Source organism: Electrophorus electricus, chromosome 6, assembly GCF_013358815.1.
Source record: "Electrophorus electricus isolate fEleEle1 chromosome 6, fEleEle1.pri, whole genome shotgun sequence".
Lineage (NCBI taxonomy): Eukaryota > Metazoa > Chordata > Actinopteri > Gymnotiformes > Gymnotidae > Electrophorus > Electrophorus electricus.
Window position 1 is genome coordinate 8225534 of NC_049540.1, and position 26189 is coordinate 8251722.

Here is a 26189-nt window from a genome sequence, read left to right on the forward strand (position 1 = left end):
TTCTTTCCATAAAAGCAGCTTGTGCTGATGGAGGCCATTTTTTTAAAAGAAGAACTTGCCAAAGCCCCACCCCATAACACTGCTATCATTTAAAAGTTCTAAATGTCCTCTTTAAAGAACAAAAGGAGTTAGCGCAGTAATTATATTATATTATTTAAGTCTAAATATGTATGCTAGAAAGGACAAAATTGAACCGCTGGTAGTCAGGAGGATGTACGCTCACTGGCACTTTATTGGTTCCACATTGTTAATACCCCTTTTTGCCCTCAGATTTGCCTTAATTATTGTTGGCGGAGAGTCAACAGGTTGCCGAGCATGTTTATTTCTTAATGGAAATTAGATTCTAGTTAATCATTTTAAAGGAAATGTCACGAGGCTATGTCACGTGATTGGTTCCCGGGACACGAACTCGAGGGAAAGTAGGTTGCACTCCTCTGCAGGTCGGTGAGTGCCGAATTCTCTAAAAATGATTTATTTATTTATTTTTGTTGTTGTTGTAGTTCTTGCCGTGATTGCAGCACTGGTTGTTCGTAGATGATATTGCGCTATCTGTTTTAGACGTAGCCATCTAGCTAGGGCAGCTTGTTGCTAAGCCTCACATGCTCCTTTAGGTTCCTCTAGCTAACTTGCCTAACTAGCATGGCGCCTCTAACCACGCGTGGTTTCATATTTTTACTTTCCGTCCATTTTAATTAAATTTAGACCTACGTTACGATGCTTAAACATATCGCAACTGGTTATAACTGGTTAGTAATTTTTTCAGTCAATTGTATGGCTTAAATTAGCAGCCCGCGGAAAGAAGTGTGTTGGCTAGGTAACGGTTATTCCCAAATGTCTAACACGTCAGTCGAGAAACGTTAATAAATTACAGTCCTTTGAGGAAGGGAAAAGATGTTGACAGTACAGGCGGTATTCCGCATTAGTGTATCCTTAACTTAAAATCTTCTAGTCAATACACAAGCAACGCAAAGTAAGTTACATTAACAAGCTTTTTTTGTGTTGGCTAGTCGCGTTTGTAGTGATGTGGCGTTTGGCGGTCTGTGTCCTGTTAGGCTGACGAAAGCCTGAGTAGTCTCATATTGCTGAATCACTGCGGAAATGCAATAAGATTCATCTTTGAAACACGTTGTATATTTGCTTGTGCGTTAGGTGAGCAAATAATTCGTGAGTGTTTTAGCGCTGAGGAGTAGTTTTGTTTTTAATTCTTACCTACCACTCTTGAAGGTCCCGTCTTAATCACGGTCCTCTCGATGTAAATGTGCATTCTGTTTACCTCAGGTCATTGTAGCTTTGAGGAAAGCGATTAAAGGTGAAAAATGTCCAAAGGCACAGTTGTTCTGGCGTACAGCGGTGGGCTGGACACATCTTGCATCTTGGTGTGGCTCAAGGAACAAGGCTACGATGTCATCGCGTATTTGGTGAGTGTTTAACTGCGCATTTTATTTGTACATTTTTAGCTGTTGGTCAGCTACTAAGCTATGTAATAAGTGAGTCCCTAGTAGAGAAGTCAATACTTTTGAGTGCTTAGTTTGACAGCCCTGCCTGATGGTCCCAGAAATTCGATAAATGTACTTTGAACATTATTTGAGAGTTTGAGTTTATTGCACTGCAAGTTATTTTACTGGCACACTGACAATGATGAATCATGCGTGAATGACTTTCCTCTCACTGTATTCTGTTTGAATAATAAGACGGGAATTGAGAGGTTTTGGAGCCATCTGTAATGTGTTTTTTGTCTTTTAGAATCGCACAGCTGGCAGCACAGAGAATAATGCATGGTCTCTGTCAGTGCTCGCAGTGTTTTCCTTTCCAAATTCCGGCTTTATGCCAGTTTACTCAAAATAACTTGTGGCCTGACTGCGCTAGAAAAGCAACTTCCTAAGAACAAAAGCATCATAAGACTCATGGCAGGGAAGGGAGCACAATGGTACCTTTTTAGTTTTGAGCCTGTAGAACAGGCCACATTTATAAGAGTTTATACATTTATATCTTCTTTAGCTTGCCTTCCTGCTGGTGTTGGGCATAAACATGTCTGTGAGGCTTTTAAAGGGATTTTTTAAAATGGCATTTTCAGTTTAAAACAGCACATGCCAGTTAGGTGGATTTAATTATTTTTTTTGCTGAAAGCAATAAATACTACTTCCCTTTGAATGTTCTGCTGAATCAAAGGAAAACCAAAACAACAATCGAAATATCACAGAAGATTCCTCACTCTGAATTTCACCAAGATATTGGCAGTTAGTGTTAGGTTTTAGTGAACTAGTGTTCTTTTGTGAGTGCGCTCCCTCAGTGTGCAGGTGTCCTCACGAACCTCACTCACCTCTCACACTTCCAAAACCACACTCTCTGTGTTGGTCCTTTCTGCCACTCGCTGTTGGCCCTTGGATGGGCCTGGGAGAGGCAGTGACCTGTCCTTCCAGCGGTCCTGCTAATTCCTGATTTCATGGGAATGTGCTGGGCCTCCTGGTGCCTCGGGCCTCGACGTGGTAGGGGACCCGTTTCAGGGTGATACCGTGACACTGAGATGTTGCCGTTAACAGTACAAAGATCTGTCACAGATATGGAGAGCGAGCAAAAGAGTGAGTGTGAACTAGTGGTGTTTTTTGTTTGTTTGTTTGTTTTAGTTAAATAAAGCTCAAACAATTAAACATTATGGTGTGGTGGGGTTTTTTTCCTCTTTTCCTTTGCATAAGTTCATAACAGTAAAACGAACAATGTCGTTTGACGTGCCTTTGCTTTATTTGGCACAAGTGCTGATTGGCAAAACTCCACCAGTGTCAAACTTCACCTTCAAACCTCCTTGTTTTCCTCCTCCCGTCACTTGTGAATTGACCATGGGTACAAGGAAGGCTCCATATAAATGTAACAAATAAATAAATAAACCTGTTGTCTCTGGGCTGATTGCCACGTTGCCTTTTTCCCCTTTATTTATTTTTATTCTTATTCTTATTTTTTGGTATTTTTCTCTGTAGGCCAATATTGGACAAGATGAAGACTTTGATGCTGCTCGGAAGAAAGCAGAGAGGCTGGGAGCCAAAAAGGTGATTCAGTCCCTGAATACTGTAAACGCTCTTAACAGGGCTGCAGTAATGGTTTATACTAGCAATTGAGTAGTCTATCAATAAATCGAGTTATTGGATAAGAAATGCAAAAGAGAATAAGTGGTTAAATAAAATGTTTTCTGAAGTGCAAAAATAAGTAAATAAAAATAATGAATTTTAAATTATTTAAAAATATATATTGCTATTTTTCACATGACCTTTTCTGCTCCTGTGGGTGGAATATCTGGTTTTGAATGGAGTCGTTAAACATTGTCAAAGAAGGTTTGGAGAAGCTTAATGATTAATCAGAATGGCGAACATAAAATAACTTAGTTTACACCACATGAAAAACATAAACCAGGTAAAACGAGTTAATTTACCATTTATTACTTTACAGTGCACTAAGTGGGCCTCAACATTTGTGTGAAAAAGTTTTTGAAAACTCTTGTTGGTTATCTAGATTTCTCAGAACACAGCAGTTTATTTCCCTAGTGTAGAAAAGATGATTTCCTAACACTATACAGTTGTGTTCAAAATAATAGCAGTGTGTTTAAAAACGTGAGTAAAGCTCAGAATCCTTATAGTTTTTATTTCCCTGCATTGGGAACGCTTCATATTGTAATCATTACATGAAGAAAAATGTATCAATTTTTTAATTACTTTACAGAAAATGAAGGAAAATGAATATTGGGCTGTTCCAAAAAATAGCAGTGTCTGCATTTTTCTTCACAAACTCATATTTACTGTATACAATGTCTGCATTTTTCTTCACAAACTCAAATAGCTACTGTATAAACTGTATAAGTCTTTAGGATTTAGCATTGCTGTGAATCACTAAACTAATATTTAGTTGTATAACCACTGTTTCTGAGAACTGCTTCACATGTGTTGCATGGAGTCGACCAACTTCTGGCACCTGTGAACAGGTATTCCAGCCCAGGATGATTTGACAACTTTCCACAATTCCTCTATATTTCTTGGTTTTGCCTCAGAAACAGCATTTTTGATGTCCCCCCACAAGGTTTCTATCAGTTTAAGGTCTGGGGATTTGGCTGGCCACTCCATAACTTTTAATTTTGTTGGTCTGGACCCAAGATGCTGATCGCTTACTGGTGTGTTTGGGGTCATTGTCTTGTTGAAACACCCATTTCAGGAGCATTTCCTCTTCAGCGTAAGGCATCATGACCTCTTCAAATATTTTGATATATGCAAACTGATCCATGATCCCTGGTATGCGATAAATATATGCCCGACACCATAGTAAGAGAAACATCCCCATATCATGATGCCTGCACCACCATGCTTCACTGTCTTCAGAGTGTACTGTGGCTTGAATTCAGTGTTTGGGGGTCGTCTGACAAACTGTCTGTGGCCCTTGGATCCAAAAAGAACAATCTTCATCAGTCCACAAAATGTTTCTCCATTTCTCTTTAGGCCAGTCCATGTGGTGTTTGGCAAATTGTATCCTCTTCAGCATGTCTTTTTTACGCAGTGGGATTTTGTGGGGGGCTTCTTGCCGATAGATTAGCTTCACACAGGCATCTTTTAATTGTCACACTACTCGCAGGTAACTTCAAACCGTCTTTGATCACCCTGGAGCTGATCATTGGCCGAGTCTTTGCCATTGTGGCTATTCTTCGATCCATTCGAATGGTAGTCTTCGGTTTTCTTCCACGTTTCTTTGGTTCTGCCTTGCATTTTAAAGCATTGGAGCTTGCATATCATGAATGTTGGGTCTGATGGTTTTCTATTACCCTACTACACCAACTGGTAAGTTATTTGATATGTAGTAATGTAATTTCTACCAAAAACAGTGATTGATCTGGTTAGTCATGTTGGATTGCTATTATTTTGAACACAACTATACATACTTGGATCATAGATCAAAAAATGTAAAATTCAATGTCTGCGAATAAACAAGCTGAGAAATTGCTTCGGTACAATTCAATAATTTCACATAGGTAGCGCACTAGCCACTTTGCAGGCTCTCCTTCCATAAACTAGCAGCAGCAGAACTGTTTAACCTCCCGAGTCATGTATGAGCACCCTGCTGTGTGGACCTCTACTGTCTGCAGTCGTACCAAAAAGCAGGATGGTAGTGACTCGACTCGGATGTCTGCTTTTTAGTCTGTAGTTTATCAATCTTACTTCTATGAAGATGCTAGATTTTGGGAGCTTATTCATAGCTTCTCCACTGCTTGTTAATGATGGAGGAAAATGTGCAAAAATACTTCAGAAAAGTCACTTTTGGCTTCATGTTATCCTCTTCTGCGGTAGGAGTAGTACTGTATCACCTCACCAAAATGTTGTTGGTATGCTCACACATTTTTGTTGTTAGCAGGCCTTGTATTCATCTACTGAATATTTTTATCTTAATGTACTGTTTGCACATAATTTGCGCGAGGTACCATGGCGTTTGCATTGATGTTTTTTAGTAATTGAGTTTCTCGAGGAAACTTTTCAGTCCTAACTCTTACTGCATAAACCACACTGAGCTGCATTTGAACTTGCTTGAATGTGTTTACCCTCCGAGTGACTAGAATCTTAGAATTGACCCACATGTCAGATTACCTAAATATTTAATACTCTTGGATTTCTTGTAAATTGAGATTTTTGTTGGGTGTGGTGCTGGGCGGCAGGTGTTCATAGAAGACCTGCGAGCGGAGTTTGTGGAGGAGTTCATCTGGCCCTCAGTGCAGGCCAGCGCCATTTATGAGGACCGTTACCTGCTGGGCACCTCCATTGCTCGGCCCTGCATCGCCCGGCGCCAGGTTCAGATCGCCCAAAAGGAGTGCGCCCAGTTCGTGTCTCATGGGGCCACGGGGAAGGTGAGTGTCTGCGCGCAGTGTACCTGTTCCCTACCAGAATCTACAGTTCATGTACAGGTGTCCAGACCTGTGCACCTGGAGCTAGCCATTCTTGGGAGTGAAATGGGGATGGCAGTTAAGGTCTGTCTGTCTGTGTGTGTGTGTCTGTCTGTGTCCAAGTCCTAGTATTCACTGAAGAAGTATGACTGTCGCATGAGTTGGTGTTGCTTATTTTTGGCCACTAGATGGAGATATATCACTCCATTAAAGACTAAGAGCCCGTTAATTCAGCCTAGTCCTGGTGCGGGTGGTTGTGGGGTTTGTTTGTTTGTTTGTTTGTTTGTTTGTTTGTTTTTTGTTTTAATCTATTCATTTATTTCCATTTTAGGGCAATGACCAAATTCGATTTGAGCTGACCTGCTATGCGCTATACCCAGATGTAAAGGTAAGCACTGGAAGCTTCCTCGTTGCTTATGTGGTCCATGCACTCTCTACTCTTGCTTCTTCACTTCTTACAGTTGCTTTGTTTGTGTTTCTCTCATCAGATCATTGCTCCGTGGAGGATCCCGGAATTTTACAACCGTTTCAAAGGCAGAAAGGACCTCATGGAATATGCAGAGGTATCATATCTGTAAACAGCGTTCCTGGCAGACTTGTGCATTCTGTCCAGATATAGGTAGATGTTAGTGGCCATATTTTGTGGGGGGTGTTGTTTTGCTTTTGTTTTAATCAAGTGTTGATGTTTAACTATGCTGACTGACTTGGCCCAAGACCTACTAAATAACTGCCACTAATTATTACAGCCTAGAGTTTGCCATTTTATTTATCTTTAAAAGACCCCCAACCCCAGGGTTCAACTGAATTTTATGCTGAAATATCTCCCACACCTCTGATGGGACAGTGCCATTTTTCCATATTGCTAGAAGTTACATGCTTTGTCCACTAGGGGGCGCTTGGACATTCTTTATAGCCATTTCAGCGTTGTGCTCAGATACTCTTAGCACACTGCTGATTTTCATTTATTTATTATAGTGTTTTCAGTATTTTAAAATAATTTACAGCAGAAGAAAACCTGATGTTATTGATGGATTCTGCATCTGGTTTCAGAAACATGGTATTCCTGTTCCTGTCACCCCAAAAGCCCCCTGGAGCATGGACGCCAACCTCATGCATATCAGGTGAGATCTTGCACCCGAAAACTGGAAACACACCTGAGTTTGGAGGCTCTGCACCTTAATTTTAACTGTATTGGAAGATGACACTGAATTACAAAGGGACTAGAGAAAAGCTGGACTCTCTATTTTTCCCCCCACAGTTACGAGTCTGGAATACTGGAAAATCCCAAAGTAAGAGACCTTCTCTATCACCAAGCTCTCAAAAAACATTTAAATTTGATCAATTTTGAATGGCATATGTTTTGTTTTAATCATTATATAATTCTACAATTAATTTGTTTTGTGTGTGTGTGAGACTGATGGAAGTGATGCAATATTAGTGTTCTATTGCCTTGGCTGGTTTACACCCCATCCCAAGCTGCCGTGTTCAAGCGGAGCGCTCGCTCAGAGTGCAGGCGTCCTCGTGTACCCCGCTCACCTCTCCCCACACTTCCAGCACCTCCTCTCTCTCCTCTCTCGCTGGCCTTTGTGTTGGTCCTTTCTGCCACTCGCCGTTGGCCCTTGGATGGGCCTGGGACAGACAGTGACCTGTCCTCCCAGCGGCCCTGGCTAATTCCTGATTTCATGGGAATGTGCAGGCCAGCTGGGCCTCCTGGCCCCTCGGGCCTCGACGTGGGAGGGGAACCCTTTCAGGGTGCTACCGTGACACTGAGATGTCACCGTTAACAGTACAAAGATCTCCGTCACAGAGACGTGGGGAGCGAGGGAAAGAGTTGAGTGAGTGAATATTTCAGAGGCAGAGAATGAATGAGTGAGTGAGGGAGAAAGGTGAGTGAAGAAAGTGGTGGAAAAAGTGAGTGTGAGGGGAGAAGTGCGGAGAGTGCGTGTGAGGTTTGGCGCTGGTGCGGCCTGGCCAAGCGACGGCGTGTGCAGAGGGACCTTGGTCACCAGGGCAGCAGACCTTCAGTCCCTACGTGGGGTGCTCATCGGGCGCTTTGATATTACCGCGTGACACTTAGACCTTGCCCCTTTGTGTTTATCAGAGCAACTGGATGAAAGGTCTGTTATTTGCTTAGTAATAAAATTAGTTATTACATTTCAGTGTATGTTTGACACAGGCAGTAACACCATCCCCCCCCACCCCCACTCCAATTCAACCCTAGATATGTCCTGCAGCCAAATTAGAAGTCATTAAAATAGCACCTCTGACCAGTTAAAGACTTATCCCCTGTCCTTTAACCCCTAGTCTAGCTTAGAATGACCAGAGGACACACATGAAAGGGAGATGATGTTGTTTTGTAAATACAAAGAGACCTTTGGCGTGACTTGTTGCTCTGAAGTGTCGCTGAGAGGAAATGAACATCTTCCGACGTGCAGCAGGCAAGACTTTGTCCAGAGGGAACACTGTGTGGTCATTTTTGGAAGCCATACAAGAATCGCTCTTAGTTCTTGCTTGTTTCTCCTTAGTTAAATGCTGACTGAGTCAGGCGGGCAATCGTGTGGCCAGGTCAGACCCAGTACAGTTACACAACTATTAGCATAATTCACTATCTGGTTTGAATTAAGATGGTGGGACTGGTTGGTTGGTTTTCATAGGGTACATACTTTTTCATGAACTCCTCCACCCCTGTAGGGTCTGTTTGCTGGGTGGTGTTATATAATGGTGTATTAGTGTGAGGTGTGCATTAACTTTTTTAGCTACCTGAATCAGAAAATGCAAAAATGTTCGATGGTGAAGGAGGCAGTGTAATGTAAAATGAATAATGTCTAAATGACATGTAATGAACACTGTTCCTTTACATGGAGTGTTTGTTGATTTTCTAGGGGATCATCAAGTTACGCACATGTGATCTTGCAGAAGATATCTGACTTTTCACTTTTAACCAAGTCATTCTAATGCTGCCAGTCAACATTTTATTTTACTTACAAGGATTTTTTTTTTGTTTTGCTTTGTCTTTCGGGTGGCTGGTTTGTTTTTGTTTTTGTTGTATTAAACAAATTGAATATTTAGTGCTTTCCCAGAAATTGGGTTATATTTAATCACAAGTTGATTTACACTACTGTGGCACCCATGGGTGTGAAAAACATACACAAACGTGTGTGTGCGCTCACGCACCATGTTGCTCCCCAAACATTTCTGGTTAAAATGCAAGCCATCCCCTGATCACCCCCCCCCCCCCCCCCCCTTCAATTTACCAGCAACATGCACCAGATAGAGAGCAATAGTCAATTTAAACGTCACTTCCAGTCCAGTGCTCTGATGTGGACGCTCTGCCTCTCACTGCTGTCCCTCCATCCTCGCCTGGTCCTGCCCCTCCGCTCCCATTTCTTTTCTTTTTTTTTCCCGTTGTTCACTCTCCACCTCTCTCTCCCTCACTTTCACCTCGGGGCTTTGATTGAAAGGCAATGAGGCAGCTAACATGTGGAAAGTGAGAAATTTACTGGCTCAGAGTTCATGCGACGTTGCTTTTTCACGGCAGAGCTTTCAGCCGCCCCCAGAGGACAACAATACGGGCAGGGCCCCCGATAAAGAGCCGCGCTGCAGAGACGAGGCGCTGCAGTTCACGGGCCATTTGCCACCAATGCCCCACCCACCCCCTCTATCCACATCCCCACCTTCAGCAGCATGCAGCAGGGCCTGCTCCACCTGCAGGGTGCTGGAATTGAAATTCATTGATCTGGTCATACGCTATCTGTGTCTGGCCTTCTCTCCCCTCCTTTCTCCCTCTGGACCTGGTGGTATTGTGTGCTGAGCTCTGTGTTGAAGTTTGGCCGTAGGGCTGGCTTGCTGCTGGTTGGCCCCATTCAGCTGTGAAAAGACTTTGTCTGGGGTTATTGGTTCTTATGAAGTCTCTTGAGTATTACAGAAGGTTGAGAGACTGTCAAAAGCTGTCCAGATTTACCTGTTGTGCCATTAACTTTATAGTTGGTGTCCCCTACGTTGACATGTTTAAACCGCAACATTAATTAAATTGACTACTGCAAATATAATAACAGTTATGATGGAGACCTTCACCTCCTGAAGGAAGAAGGGAGTTACTGAGGAAGGTAAACATGTTCTGGATGCCGTACCAAAGAACTGGCGCTTTGCTCTGGAGGTCAGAGCTCATGTTGCTACCTGGATCAGCTGGGTTCCAGTCTGGGAGTGGCTGCCTTTCTCCTTTACAAATGTATACTTAGAATTCGTGAGTTGAACTTGAGCTCATTTTAACCATCCAAAGTGTGTCGGAAGGGTGACACTTCCCACATGCTTTGCATGCAAATTTTTCCAGCACGAAACCAGGCACTGAGAATTTCTGAATAAATACTTCATTTAGTCAGAAATTCTCGGTGCCTGGTTTCGTGCTGGAAACATTTGCTTCGAATGGCCTTCCTCTCAGCACTTATTGTTTTAGCTTGTGGCAGAGAGCGGTGATGTGGAAAATAACGGAGGCGCCACTGGGCGGTCAGCTCTGCCGTTTAGTTAAAGGTATAGAGTGCGCCGCTCGTTTGGACACGTCGTCGACTGAGCGAGATTAGTTATGGAGTGATGATGTTTGTCTGGTAAAGGTTTCCATTTAAATGCACCCAGTAGTTATTTTGCATAGTTCCCCTGCAATTTGCTTCAGCTCCCGACACATCGTGTCTGCCGTGGCGATGTAATGTCGGGTAATTGGCAGGGGGTGCCATCGCCTGACACAAGCACCCCCCCCCCACACACACACACACACACACACCTCACCCCATTCATGAGAGAGCCTCCACGCTCTGATTTCCCTTCTTTTGTGGCACTCTTCTGAAAACATTTCTTCAAAAAAGTAGGCGGGAAGGAGACTGTCAACAGGAAACATCTGTGAGAATATATATCTATAAGTATATATCTATACCTTTTGTATGTCTGAGGCTGGTTCACATGCCCCCACCATCACCACAGTGCTGCAGTGTAGCACTGAGGAAAATGGAACACCAATGTCACAATGTCCTCGTTCTAGCGAATGTTTTCTATGACTGTTCTTTCATTCTCTGCAGAGCCATGCTCCATCTGACCTGTACCTAATGACCAAGAACCCTGAACAATCTCCTAACACACCAGACATGCTGGAGATGGAGTTTAAAAGTGGTAGGTACGGGGCTGTATGAGTGTGTTCTGTCGTGTATGTGTGTGTGTGTGTGTGAGAGAGATGGGAAGTGGTCCCACTGTTGTGTTTTGATATGGTTGCTTTATGAAGAACCCTGTACTGAAGGCTCCTAGCCTAAACACCACACAACACCAACACTGGTAAACACTGGCTCAAAAACACCAAACACACCGACCCAACAAACCTGGACAGCTCATCTTCGCAGCTGGTTTTAGAATGTTCAGAAGGAACAGTCAAATGTTCAAATGTTGCCGTGGTTTGTCACGGGGCTTCCAGGGCCCTTCCAACGACAACATACAGGCTGCTCACAGCAGGTTTGCCTGTGTTTGACTGTTGGATAGGTGTGTCCATAGACTTCAAATAGTTGATCACAATGAAAAACGACATGCATGCACAAGGCTAATGGTTTATTAGTTAATTATACACTTCAGTTAGAAGGCCCTTATTAGGCATGTTCAAGATGACAAGATGATACTTGTGTCAGCAGCAGTTTCTCGGAGCTTCATTGCATTTAAACAAAAACACTCCCTCTGAAATTTCACGCCAAGCATGTTGCTGCATTTTTTGGAAACGCACCACAGGTTCTGATCACCTTTTCTTGACTGGTTACATTAGAACAACCCCCTGAAGTGACACATGGCTATAAGTATACCATTTAGGAGTCTCTAGGCTATGTTTTTTTTTTTTTGTTTTTGTTTTGTGGGGGTTTTTTTTTTTTTGTTTTGGTTTTTTTTGGTGGGGGGGGGGCTTTTCCCTATTGAGACTGAAGAAGAAAATAATCTTTAAAATAAACAGTCCCTTAGACATTAGAAGCACTTGGGCTTCTAAGTAAATGCACCCCCCTACCCAGTGCAGTTTTACTAAACAGGATTCCTGTGAACTGGTAATGTGATTCGATCAGACAGTGATGTTATTGTGTTCTTTAAGCCGGTCTATGATCCTTTCTGAAGTGCAATTAGTATTCATAGGTATTTCAGCCACCTCCATTTAGTGTCCATGAGAAATGTTGGTTTACTGATGCCCCCAAAAATTTGCTTCACCCTACTTAGTCCTGTAATTAAAAAAAAAAAAAGAAAGGAAAAAAAAAAGAGGGGGTGGGGGGTAGGACATTTTTTAAAGCATGTTTTTCTTCTCTTATTCCTTTTTACTTTCTCTGCGCTGTTTTCCACACTGGTCATTTTATGCCCTGCCCCGCCCTTCTTTTTCCGTGTCCTCTCCTGTGCTCTGAAAACTGGGCAGAGAACGAGAGGAAGAATGTAAAGCCCTTTAATTTTTCCTACAACTGTGTCTTCTGTGCCATTGTTCGTCTCTCGCTGCTGTTCTTCTGAGAGGCAGGAGAAGAGGAGGGAAAGAAGCTGATGAATGCGCTCCATGTTGAGAACGCAGGGCTGGGTGCAGGCGCGGGTGGGGGGGGTCAATGTCTTCCGAGAGGCTCCCGCGTTCACGCCGTGGTTTAATTTATTTGAACTTTTAATCTAATTATTAACTCTTTGGGGGATGGCAGGCTTTGTCAGGCAGGCGAGACCTGCTCTTTGGGGGTGCCCCGTGCCCCAGCGAGCCTGCTCCACCGACCGGGAGATGGGAATGGGGCACCCGACAAAAGCCCTTGTCTGAAAATATTTTGTCAAGCCCTTTTTATATCGTGTCATTCTAACAGGGCTTTTACACCCACGGGCGAGAAAGGGCAACCTGAAATGCTCCATTCGAACGTGATTGGCAACTGTAAGCATGCTAAATGCTAATGAGGCACCCAGATGCATGGGGAGGTGGGAGGGGGTTAGTTTTCAACCCCTATCAGCACTTTTTTGTCCCCTCTTCTGTTTTCCTCTTCAAAAGAGCCCTGTACCCTTTCCTTCGTCCCTCACTAACGCCCCAACCCTTGAGCCTCACAGCTCTTCTACCTTTGGCCTCCAAACTGCTTATTTCACGCTAGGAACAAGTAGCCCTCTGACGGTGATTTATTTATAGGAGTTCAAGCACCGTTGGCGTGAGAGCTGGCACAGGTCAGGAGTGCTTGGCTTTTCTCTGTATCCCAGAGCAGGAAAGGACAAGCAGCTGCACTCTCATTGGTTGGACCTATCAGGGCAGGGATGTCATTCATTCCTTATGTTTTGGGGGGGGGGGGCTGCTTTTTGGGGGTTTTTTTTGGGTGTGTGATTATTTTATTACTTTATTATAACTTTTTTTTCCACTCTCTTCTTACATTCTTTCACACTCATTCTTGTTCACGCCTGCTCGCTCACACACTCACTCTCTCTCTCGCTCTCTCTCTCGTAAAGGGTTGTTGGCTCAATAGCTGGGGTGTGTAATTTAATTACGAAAGGGCCTGTTCACAATTTCACAGCCTTCAAAGTAGTAAAGCTATTGAATTTATCAGTGCTTTGCTTCAGGATCCACTGAGGTAATCCTACTAGCACCACCTCTGCTCTCAAAACCTGCACTCTCATCCTCTTTAGCCCTACGTTTAGTTTAGGTGCGCGTTTAATTGTCAAGACAAATTGCCTGCTCTTCGTAAACTGTAATTGAACATAAATGCTTCCAGACTTTCTTGGTGGACACTAATTCCTGAGGGTTGTTACACTGCATGCGTTGGGTTGGCCCACATGTGCTGAGGTGTGATCCATCACATACACTATAGAGGTGCAATCATTTGTTAGTGATGATCAGTTTTAAAAAAAAAACATTAAAAGAATGTGACACTTCATTGGCATTCTTAGATCCAAATTATATGATCAGCTAGCATAACTGTAACATGCTATTGGACATGTCTTCTAGGTTGTTTGTTTTTTTTTATACACGCAAATTTTCACTTTGACAGGTAAGCCAATCAAGGTGTCCCATGTGACTGATGGCACAACCAAGGACACGCCTCTGGAGATCTTCTTATACCTGAATGAAGTGGGGTAAGTTACGGCAGCACTAGAATACTGGTGTCTCTGTAGGTGATGAGCAGTGACTCTACTAGTTAATAGGCTCCAACACATTTTACGTTAATTATAAGTTGTAATTATACACCCTGTGTTCACTGTCAGCCTTTAGTGAACTCTCTCATGAGTGACCTGGTTTTGACCAAAGGGCAGGTGTAAGCAGTAGGCTTTTATAATGTAAACACTCATAAATGCTGTTTATGCAAAGACCTATGAGTATAAGATGAATGGATATATGTGCTATATATGAATTCACAAAATCTCCAGATTACATGTTATTTTTATGGGGCGTTCATAAAAGAGGACACTGGAAACATGGAACGGCAGGGAACAAGACATGTTTCTAGCAATCAGTTAACTGAGGACATGGAATTGACACAAGCAGAAGCCTGTAGATGCAGCTAGGGAGCACATAACACATGATTCCTCGATGTATCAAAACAAGCCTTTAAAATGGTAGCCAGAAATTAATTGTTTGTGTGTGAGTGAGAGTTAATAATTGTCGTGTGTGTGTGTGTGTGTGTGTGTGTCGTCCCCCCCCAGAGGAAAGCATGGAGTTGGCCGGATCGACATTGTGGAAAACCGCTTCATTGGAATGAAGTCCAGAGGTACTCATCTGCCCGGGCCCCATTTCCCTCAGACCTTGTGCTTTCCGGGATCGTGTGGATCGGAGTACTTCTCTGTGGTGCTGTGATGGAGCTCATTCACTCCAGTCACACTAATGTCCTGCGTCTTGTGCTCGCTGGCTGAGTGACTCCTCACCCCCCAGAACTTTCCTTTTACAGCCAAGTGACAGGAAGAAATTTAAAAATCCAGGAGTTTTTATTTATTTATTCTTTGTTTTGTGTTTTTGTCTGTCATTCACCCAAAAGCTCAGACAGCATTTGGGAGCAGGTAACTGTCTGTCTGTGTGTGTGTGTGTGTGTCTATTATAAATATATATAGAATTTGTAGCAGAAGACGCTGTGACAGCATGTGTTTATAACACAGTCCCAGAAAGAATGAAATGAAGTGAGAGATTGTATGTGATGGTTCTTTTGATAAGGTGGGTACAGTGGGCAGTGGCTTATTGGAGTGCGGAATTGGAAATGAGACTCGGTTGACAGTTGTCGTCAGTATGGTAGCAAACAGGTGTGGTAGCCGTGTGGGCAGTCCTCCAGCCATTAGCAGAGCCTGCTGCAGCCGTCTGCCGCCCTCAGCACGGCTGTCCCTGTCAGTTGAGACGGGCGGAGACGTGAACGTCTAGTCAGGACTACGCTCGATTCTGATCTGTGTCACACAAGCTGCCTCCGTCACTCTCGCTCTGACTGGAGACTACGAGTAATTCCACGTCTGGGACTTGGGCATCTATGAGCTGTCGTGTGGTGAGAACCCTGAGACATGTCCAGTAAACATGTTCTTTGAGGGGGTTTTTTGGTGCAAATCATAAAGTTGTGGAAAGTCCTGGATTTTTTTCATGGCCTGAGAAATCATGTTTCTCTTCTGTTCAAGCTACGTGTATTTAAAATGCGTAAAAGTCTACCAGTCACAACCAGTTAGTCCAGATAATGGCAGTATCACAAACCGTTATTGTATCTGTTGGTGAATTTGTGCAAACAAAAACGTTTTGCCTTGCATTCACCTTGAATGTTTTCTGACGGGCACAAACTTTTACAAATATACTGTTGAATCTCGAGATTGTGTGTGTGGGGGAAAAAATGTCACACTTTTATTTTATTTTTAAAACAGTTGCCCTTAATGTTTACTGTTTCTGGACCCAATCATGCCTTAGGTGTAATCTGATGGCTGTGTTAGAGGGGTGTGGGGATGTGTGTGTTTGCAGCTAGGCCTTTTGAAGTGTTAAAGCCTGCGCTTAATTCCACACTGCCTAGGAGTAAGGCATCTCTGCTCAGATAACACTAAGAATGCCAAATTGCCTTTCATATGGCAAGTTTAATCTTCCATCCCCTCAGCTACGCGCACGCGCACACAACGCACTTTTTGCTTTCTCTTTTTCTTGCCCTCTCTCTTGTGTGCTGCCCCCCACCCTCAGTAACTTGCATGAACGTGTGTGTGCGCGTGCGCACACACACACAACTGTTTAAAAGAATAATGCTTGCAAATCAGTGGGCTTTTGTGTGGATAATCTGTCCTAGCTGTTCCTTTTGGGAGCTTAATGCAGGGAGAGTTATCAGATGCTCCTCTTAGCTCTCTGCCTGCATCCCCCCTTAAACCCACGAGGGCCGCCACCCCTCAGCTTTTAAGAGATCAGCTTCTCTTAAGTCCTGTTTGGGCACGAAGCACAGCAGTCATTTAGCGCTGAGCCTCTGCCGAGATTCCAAGGTTCAAAAAAGGCCTCTCTTTGTCTATAGAATAAAAAGGTTCTTACGAAAACAGTTGTTTCCTTCTCATCTGATTGGTTTGCGCTGCTGCTGCAGGGTGCTCTTGGGTGGAATTGAGCGCAGTGGAATTCTGACTGGTTCTGTCCAGCTAGAATGTGAGCATTAGTGCTTGAATGAGTGCTTCCCTGGAGTACAGTTGTGCAGTTATCTACTGCCTTCAATCAAAATGACAATCGCAATCTGTGTGGACATATTGAGTGACACTCACTCTCACACACACACACACGCGGCATATAAATTGCGGAGTAGGAGGGACCAGGGCACATCTTGGCAGAAAAGGGCCGTTACCCTGTAATTTTAGCTCATCAGTGTGTCCGAAGCAGTTGACGGACAGCAAGTTGGTCACTGGACCCTGTCACGCTGATGTTCCTGCATGGACCTGAACCCACACTGAGTCTCCTCCGTACCTGGCGGCACTCCTCCGCACACAGCGTGTGTCTTTATTGCTTTCACAAGCTGATTTGACAGATATTTACATTCGTCACATCTTCCGTTTCTGTTCATGATGCATCTCGTTTCCTTCCTTTGAGGTAAATGCTGTGGTGTGGCTGATTTGGATGAATTAACTCATGCCGTATTTTGTCTGTCTCCTGTCAGGTATCTACGAGACCCCGGGAGGCACTATTCTCCACCATGCTCACCTGGACATTGAGGCTTTCACCATGGACCGGGAGGTGCGCAGGATCAAACAAGGCCTGGGCATTAAGTTCTCCGAGCTCCTATACAACGGTATGGGGCGATTACACTCGCACTACAATCACACTGTAGTGGCCTGCGGGACAGAAATATGAAAGTGTTTTGAGGGGGTGTTTTTGTTTTTGATTCGCTTATTATTGATCACATTACATGATCGTTTCAACGCAAGCTAAGTCTTTCTCCGGTTTGCGCTTGGCCAGGTAAACACAGTATGACTGATGTTGTGTGCTGATTAAAAACCTAGTGTGAACACAGCATTTAAACCTGTGCTTAATCCCCAACCCACACACACACACACACAGTCTCCCTTCCTCCCCCTTTTTCTGGCTCAGGTGTGATCTCCTCTCTGTGGCAGGTAGCAGCAGGTAGCTCTCTGGTCTGGCTCTTCCCTCTCATAATAGGATTTGGCCCCATTAGTGGCTGATTACAGATCAGCCCCCCTGCAATTAAACCCACACGGGTGAGGTCTAGGGAAGGGGGTAAGGGCACCTTACAAAGGTGTGAACGGAGGGGGAGGGGGGGTCTCTGCTGATTAAACTCATTAGAGCACTACATTGGGGAAATGGTAGCGGCCAGATCCAGTGTGCGGATCATACAGCCACAGCACGCTGCTCACACACCTGCGCGCGCGAGCCTCGACGGACACACTTGCAGGCAGCTGAGCAAGGGGGATTGTTGGGAACAGGAAGTGTGTGTGTCTGTGTGTGGGGTTTGTTAGCCATCTTTTGAACCCTTCACCGGTAGAAACTTTCTAGCAACACAGTGCCTGATACATGCATGTCAGTGTCACAGCTGTGTTGAGAAGGATCCTCCACTAACACATTATTATACAGCCACCAATGATCCTACAGTCAGAGAAACAGCAGTGCAATAGTCTGTGTTGTATCAGTATTGTAATTACTGCGTTAAACACTTAGGCGAGGGTGATTTGTACTTAAGACCTGCTGTTTTATAAAATCTGTAACACATCTTTCCTGTTTAGACTAATGGCTGTTTTCACCCCTCTTGTTGCCAGGTTTTTGGTACAGTCCAGAGTGTGAATATGTGCGCCACTGTATAGCCAAGTCTCAGGAGAATGTGGAGGGGAAAGTTCAGCTATCTGTGTTCAAAGGGAATGTCAACATCCTGGGCAGAGAATCCCCCAAGTCCCTGTACAACGAGGAGCTCGTCAGGTAACAGTCAGGGGAGGGTGGGTGGGGTGGGTGCTTTGATGGACGTCTCATGTTCTGATCTGCTCAAGCTGGGTTTTTTTGTTTTTGTTTGTTTTTTTTGTGCCCTGCCCAGCTCTCACCATCTGTACTGAGTCCAAAAAATAAATAAAAATTAGGTAGACAGAGCCGTTTAGGAGATGAAACAACATTTCATATTGAAGTTTTTTTTCTCCCCCACTCTGTTGCTCTCTTTCTAACGCTCTTCTCTCCTTCCTTCTGTGTCGTACTGGTGGAACAGTGAGCGCATTCAGTGTGCTGACCCCTGTGTGCCCTCAGGCCAAGCTCAGTTCTGACCAAAGCAAAGTCCCCATATGCCTGCATCTTCTGCTAATGGCCCTGGTGGCGGTGGGAGAGGTGTGCGTTGTTGGGGTGGGGGAGCAGCCAGTTTCATGCCGATTAAGCGTGGAGACGGGTGGCTGAAAGGTCGTCCCCAGTGGGCGCTAGCCGGCTCAGCTCCAGGGCCCTGCAGCCGGGCCGGTGTTGGGTTGCGCCGCTCTCTCGGCGGATGGTCCTTTGTGTCTGAATGAGACGTTCATAAAGAAGTGAATGTGAAAAAACGCCCCATGAAAGAAGAGAGAATTGTTCTCGTTCCTATTTCTGGGAAAGATGTGCGCGCTCTCTCTCGCGCGCTCTCGCTCTCACACACATCCCCTGTGGTGACTCAACAGGAATCGGTAAAGAGTGTCATTAGCACAGTGGTGTTCCCCATACACCATATTGATCCAGAAGAAAAGTCACAATGTGGCGGTCTGCCGATTACAGAGACACTTGTATAGACAGCTGTACATACAAAGACACACTAGGACATACATGCGTGTGCACACACAACAGAGTAAGAGGTCTGACAGTTTGTTACATTCAGCAATTGTGCATGTGTGCTTGCCTTCCCCTGCTTATTTCAAAATGGTTACATTATTGTTGGGTTACTTGTTAGGAGTGTGCTGAACATAGTAATGCCCCCCCCACACACACACACCCCAGCACCGGGAAGTAGTCTGAACATCGTCATTGCACAATGGAGGCCGCAGAGAAGAGAAGTGACTCAAGACCTGAATGGTGAAAAATCATGAACCACTGCTGCATGCTGTGGGGTCTTGTAGGCCTGGACCTCCACAAAGTACCTGAGGAGAAAATTGCAAGAAAAACCAGTCAGCTGAGTAGTCGCTTCTCCTGCAGACACTGCTCCTTTGACCCTTGATGTCCTGCACACGCAGAACCCTGTGGCTGCTCTCTCAACTCCCAGACTTGTGTAAGCGCCTCTACAAACAGCATGCTGGAAAGGAAAGGGTCCGTCAACCATTTCACTCAGCCGTGCCTTCTAGGGCTTTAACTGTGGTCTGCGCTTCCTTTTGAGGGAAAAGGGCTTTGTGCCAAACTGGTGTAACGCATCTCTGTCCCCCCTCTCTCCCAGCATGGACGTGCAGGGCGAGTACAACCCCTGTGATGCTTCAGGCTTCATCAGGATCAACGCAGTCAGGTGCATCCTACGCTTCAACTTCGTCCTCTCTTACAGGTTACGTCTGCCCCGTTGCAAAGGGAGCGTCTGATTTGCTGTCTGATTTCTTTCTCTGTTCCGATTGCTCTGGTTTCTCAGGCTCAGGGAACATCACCGATTGCAGGGTTTGAATCAGTGAAGCTCACACCACTCCTGAAGTAACGAAGACCCAGTCTCGCTCCGTGGACTACACTTGCGCTTGTGTTTTGGTCAGAGATGTTAGGCCTTATTAATTAATGAATTGATTAATTAATTAATTCTGCTATATAGGTTTAGTTTTACTGTTGCTCCCGTTTAAAGGTTATTAGACAACATTACTAACCTTGTCATGCAGTATGGATCCCTGTGAGACTGATGCCTTCTTTAAATCCAAAATATGTCCTATTTCTGATTGTAAAAACTTCCCAAGAGTTTGTCAGAGAGATTTGTCTTTAATAGTATGTGTGCTTTGTAATGTCTTGAGCATTCCTGTGTCAAAGAGCAGAGCTTATAAAGATGTACTTGCAAGCAAAACAAGGCTGTCTGTGATATGTACACAACTCCAAGACCTCTAGGCCTAGAGTCAACAGTAAACTAGATGATCATTAGACAGACACACTATTAAAAGCTCCAGATGACTAACTGCAGTGTACTGTAGGAAGAGATGGCCAAAATTATAGTACACAAGACAAGTCACATGAAGACCGTTCGTTGTCCGTTAATAAAAGCTAACCAAGCTTTCACGGCTGTGCTTGGTACAGCGTTTCAGTGTTCTTATGATTCCAAAGGGAGAGCAGCACATCTTGTAAATGGTTTTCACTGCTGATGCTGAGGCAGAAGTGCCCAAATCCACTGCTGGAGAGCTCACCCACCACTCTGCAGAGCTCCATAACAGATGAAACGGGTTATGTATGCTAGATTCTCACCACGTACACAGGATGTATGCACGTGCCAACCGTCTCAGAGATACAGCTCAGATAGGAGCTGGGTTTACAGATGAGTCTGAACCTAAAGAGAGTTGATTTAGTTATCACTGTGGGTGGGGGAGCTAAAAAGAATAGCCATTACTGCAGTGGTGAGTTTGTTTCAGACACCAACTTACAAATCCGAACAAGTAATCGCAACATAACTCAAAATATCAGGCTCCTACCATGATTGTGCTGACTGCAGTCAGAAAACAGCACAAGCAGTATATCTCAGCAGCATATCTGAAATGGGTTGTGAAAGCACGACAACTTTTTTTTTTTTTTTACCTTGTTTGAAGTCCGTAATGGAAAGGAAGTCTTGTTGCTCTAGCAGGACATCAAAGTGATTGACTGTCACTGGCAGGAAGTCATTCCATACAACAGCAGTTGGCAGGGGGAAATCACTCTGTCTCTGGACATCTCCCAGTGTTCAAAGGGGACTCAGACAGCGTCACCTGTCGGGTCAGGTATGACAGAGGTGAGACCTGACCAATGAAATTAATCATCCTTGACCTTATGCCAATTATCTCTCATTAACCACTCCCCTCAGGAGCCAATGACACAATGGGGAGACATGAAAGTCCAAGTGGACACGAAGTGAGCACTAATGGAGCCCTCGTCTGGCTCTTTCAAGGCCTGTATAGGACACAAAGGATCCTATTGTTCTGCAGCTTCATTCATGTATGTGAAACCAGTGGGTCTCATCAGTGCCCGTCATGCTCTGCAGTTACGTCTGTCAGAAATCAAAGGCGTGATACTAGCATACCCAGACTAGTGCTGTGTTGAATGCATCTGACACGTGGTCTCATTTTTGGCATATTGCTATTGCTTTTTTAGTTTAGTTTTCTTTAACAGTTTCTGTTTATCCACTCATGCTTTCTATGATTAAGAATGTTTTTCAAAATATGAAATTCAGACAGTCCTGTTTTTATTCTCTCATTCAGCATTACCTGACCCAGGTACTGGAAGAGCAGCTGAACTCGTTACCTGGCCACAGTACGTGGGGATCTGAAAAAGAGGAAATGAGTGGGAACCTCTGCTATAAAAGAATCACATTCCCTTTCAGCCAGTCTCTGTTTAAAGCAACCAGAGGACACAATGAGGGTGCTGACGATGGAACAGAGTTGTGTTCGTATTTACAGATTAATATCAGGGCATGTATTTGAATTGTAACTTTAAGCTTTCCTGGTGATGTCTTTACATATATAAAAGTGAACACTTTTGACAGGGACTCGCCTGCCATTGCTCTGGGGTTTTTTGCCTTTGTTATGAGCTCCAGACATCACATGTACAGACACAATGGCTGCAACAGGTCAATTACCACCAATTAGAGTAACCCAAGACCTGCCTCCAGCATAGGAGTCCCCCAGCTACGAGGTGACAGCAGTCTCTCATAGAGGAGCTATGGGGAGATTATATCTGAATTATCAGTCTTTTTGTAATTAGCTGAGTTTGAAACCATGAATTGTTTTTCAGTTGAAGATGATAAATATTTGATAACGGTTACATTTAGCGGATGCATCCGCTTGAGTAAATCTGTGTTGTGATTATGACTGTGGAGGAGTGTGCAACATCTGAGTAAAGAAGAGTGTTAACAAGCCCTAAAGATCTGCACCATGCACTAATGGGTTTGAAAATGATGTCATGATCTCCATGTGGTCTTTGTTCTGTCTACTGGATTTACAGCGAGACGGAACACACCCCACAGACTGATGCTTTATCGAAGCAAATTTGAGGTGATATAATATGTCTAAGCAACTGCTCTTCTGCAATAGCATAAGTCCATTAAACTGTTCCTTAGTTTCAATTACAGCTCTGTCCTCGTTTTAGGGGACAGTGAACTGTAGCCTCACAGATAGCAGAAACTGATCAGTGCAAATTGCATCTGCCACATCAAGCACCTCCCGCACTTTATAGACCATTTCCCATTTTCCAGGCCATTTACATAGTCTTTAGACAATCACCCATCTCTCTTATAAAAGCACGTCCTTGATACCGTGCACTACACTGAGATCCTGTGTTCGCTCCTCTCTGAGCATCTGTTGCTGTCAAAGGGCATCGTCTGCACCCCTGCATCCACTCCTCCCTCAGATCTATAAACAGATGGGTGGGCCATTACGGTCAAATCCTTAGTGTGTATGTTTCCGGCGAGCGAGTGATAAAATATTGATGGAAAAATAGAAATATTTTGCCTGCGTAAGGTCTGCTCAGAGTCCTCCTCATCTCGGGTTACAAGTCTTTGCACCGCGAGCTTCACCTGTCAATGTGCTTTCACACTGTGCCCCCGTGGAGGTGCATGCTCAATCAATGGCTTTTTATCAAAGCAAGTGGATTAACTTAGCCAAGCTTTTCAAGCTTATTCACTGTAGGCATTTGCTGAGGCTAATAGATGAGTAATCTGTTCGTTTAAGTTTTGTAAATGTGAAGTTCCAAAAGACGTCCTAACATGGCACTGTTTTTACCTGAGGATGGGCATACAAACACAAACCCTCACACACATTATCAGCAGGCTGTGAGGGTGTGTGTGTGTGCGTGCGTGAAAGAGAGAGGGGACGATTGCCTGAATATAACTGCGTGTCATCTGATTTTGAAGGGTTTCACCATTCTTAAGACTTGGAAAAGATTATGTGCTTGTATAACCAGCTGTGTCATGTTTGAACAGAATACCCCCCACCACACACACACACACACACACATACACAAACGCATCATGGTCTGTCTCCCCAGGCGTGCTAGTAATGTAGCATATTGATCTGAGTTGATAGATTTATTTTGCTCTTCACAGCCGCGCTGTTGGCTGCTCCTCTGTCTGCTGGGATTGTTTGCCAGGCCCGTCATTACACGGTTCGATTTGTTTTCTCTGTGTTAGGTGGTCAGAACTGGCAGGGTCTGGGCCTTGAACTCGGTGGGTTAAAGGTGATGCCCTGGTGGGCACTTTCATCCGGTCCCTACAAAACCTTGTCTGGCCATTAAGGGTCCTATTTCAGCACTGTCTCTTGTTTTTAATAGATTTGTTTAATAGGACCATTACCTGAAGACTGTTTTTACATATAGCATGTAGCTGATAAGATGATGGTTGAGGCCATTTAAGGTTACAGAAAAGTAGATTTACGGTTAGCGGTGTGGTTGGATGAATGCAGTGAACACCACGTGGCTAGCATGTGGCTGACTTTGATGATATGAGTGCACCTGCCACTAGAGGGCAAGTAAGTGAAACCTCATAAGCTTCAGAGGCCTGTGGCTGGGAGTCCACAAGCAGCCCATGGTTTGCTTACACAGATCACAAGAATGTCAAATATAAAAATAAATGTAAAAAAAATAAAAAATAAAATATATATATATATATATATAAAACTAATTATGTTTCTGTAATGCATCATATATTTATAACCATTGTTTCTACTGATTTCAACAGTCTAATATTAAGCTCAGAGTAACTATTTTCATAATAAGAAAGTATGCCTCAGAAGTTTTGTTGCGGCTTGTTTTTGAGTCTGGTTCAGTCCTACACTCAGGAAGGGTAAATATTCAGCAGTTCTCCTCTCTATGATGTTTACATGCTTGCAGTGAGTGGTATTTGAGCTCCACTCGAACGGAAGGCTCTCATCGGCTATAGAGGTTTGCTCCCTGATGTTTGTAGTAATGACAAGAAAAAGACAGTCGAAAATGAAAATGGGTTCAAAGATTCTCTCTCACTCTCGGTCTCTACCTCTCTTCCTTTGCTTCCCCCTCTTTCCCTCTCAGTGCATGGCGAGAGGATTGCACAAACAAGTCCATTTACCCATTATTTCCTTTCAGTTGCCGATAGCAACACAATAACTTCTACTTGTGGGGCTGTGAAAAGAAAAGAATGAGACAGGTGGGGAGTAAGTACATGACTGGAAGGAGGAGAAAGAGAAGGAGAGAGGAAAAAAAAGAGATGGAGAGAGAGAGAAAAGAGAAAGAATGAGAGGAAGGGGAGGGGAGGGAGGGCTGGACAGCAGGGAGGGGTCAAGCCGCCCCAGCGGAAGGAGAGAAACGGTGGAAAAACCATCCGTAATTTTCGCCACGGGGTCCCTGCGTAATTGAGTCGCTGAAAATACAGACTCCCGGATGATTCAAAGCAAAGTGGTTGGGGGTTGGAGGCAGAGCTGACGAGAAAGGAGAGGATAGGGAGATGGCCGGAACAGGGGCATGTCTAGAGAGTTGGGTCTCCGAGTGGAAAAGGTTTCAACTCACACCACCGAAGAATTTCTTCACTTACATGAGACATATAGCGCTGCCTAAATTGAAAAATTATGGTCACGTACCTGAATTTAATTTACAAATGACCAGTGAGCGCGTTATTACCAAATGCCCATAATGCATGGTTGCTTTACACCTATCTCTGAGATTATGTTTATACTTTAGGGACTAACGACCCTTTTCTTCAGAAGAGTCATGATTGGTTTGAATTTATTAAATGTGGGCCTCACTAAGTATTAGATGAGTTAAAATTCTTCTGTATTGTGTTTAATCCAGTGGTTCGTTGTGGTTTATATTGTTCTTTTTAAACATAGAATTATAGATTTTTTAAGTAGGACAAAACCACATGACCCTCGCTTGCAGGCCACAGCCCAACACATCTCAGGATGTACTATTAACAATTCAAATCTAATCTGATATCATGTGACATGGGCGTCCATCTACATGAATACCTCATGCAGCTGATATGAATCAATACAAAGGAGCATAACGTGCAATCTGCACTTATGATTCTGAGCTTGGATATCACGTGTGATGCTTTAGGGCATTATTATAAATTTTTGCCATGCTATGGTAGAAAAATTTAGCCTTTGGAAGGTCTCTTTTTGTATTTTCTCATTATATCTCCTGTCCACCAGGAGCAGAAAGGCACACGTTTTTTGAAGGGCAGCAAATTGTCTTTTTTTGTGGTTTGGCAGCTAGCCCAGAAGTCTTGAGACACTCCAAATTCAACTCACACCCTTTGTGTAAAGTATTATCTGCTGATACGCAGACACTCACACAAAAATTATTCATGAATTTGAATGGGTGGGGGGCTTGAGTATGACACTTGATCAGCCCTGTACAGATGTTTAACTGCTTTCAGAAAGGCCACAATTACTGATATTCAGTTATCCCGATAGACTTGGCTACTATTCCTTCCACTTCTCCCTTCCTGGCACGTCCTGCTTTGGATAAGCATTCCAGCCAACCTGGTTCTGACCGACTCTTTGATGTCACGATATGACTTCTGCGCCACAGTCAAAAATTCCTTTTTGAACCACATGTTAGAAAAATCTAGCCCAAACTTCACTTGCACTGGATGGGGGAGTCAGTGAGACACGTTAGCTGGGACCACTCGGTTCCTTCCTTTTCACATCTTTTTTAGAGGTGACAGAATGCCCAGGGCTGATTGGAAAGTGATATGTGTGCATCCTTCTGGGTCAGACCCACCTCACCTCCACACATACA

General features: G+C 44.1%; 1 protein-coding gene across 5 annotated transcripts; it reads left to right on the forward strand.

Moving 5' to 3' along the window:
• Positions 1 to 352: 352 nt before the first annotated feature.
• Positions 353 to 20304, forward strand: ass1 (argininosuccinate synthase 1). Of its 5 annotated transcripts, none has more exons than XM_027025863.2 (15): positions 353 to 444; positions 1279 to 1418; positions 2973 to 3041; positions 5681 to 5869; positions 6237 to 6293; positions 6394 to 6468; positions 6956 to 7026; positions 7164 to 7194; positions 10972 to 11062; positions 13900 to 13984; positions 14552 to 14616; positions 16987 to 17118; positions 18101 to 18257; positions 19708 to 19773; positions 19891 to 20304. In XM_027025863.2, the coding sequence occupies exons 2-15, from the start codon at positions 1317 to 1319 to the stop codon at positions 19928 to 19930; spliced, it is 1230 nt and encodes a 409-aa protein (XP_026881664.2). In that variant the 5' UTR covers positions 353 to 444; positions 1279 to 1316; the 3' UTR covers positions 19931 to 20304. The 5 variants fall into 5 exon arrangements, with proteins under 5 accessions (XP_026881664.2, XP_026881672.2, XP_035383037.1 ...); XM_027025871.2 differs by having other exon boundaries at positions 373 to 440; XM_035527144.1 differs by lacking the exon at positions 353 to 444 and adding an exon at positions 591 to 746.
• The last annotated feature ends 5885 nt before the right edge of the window (positions 20305 to 26189 follow it).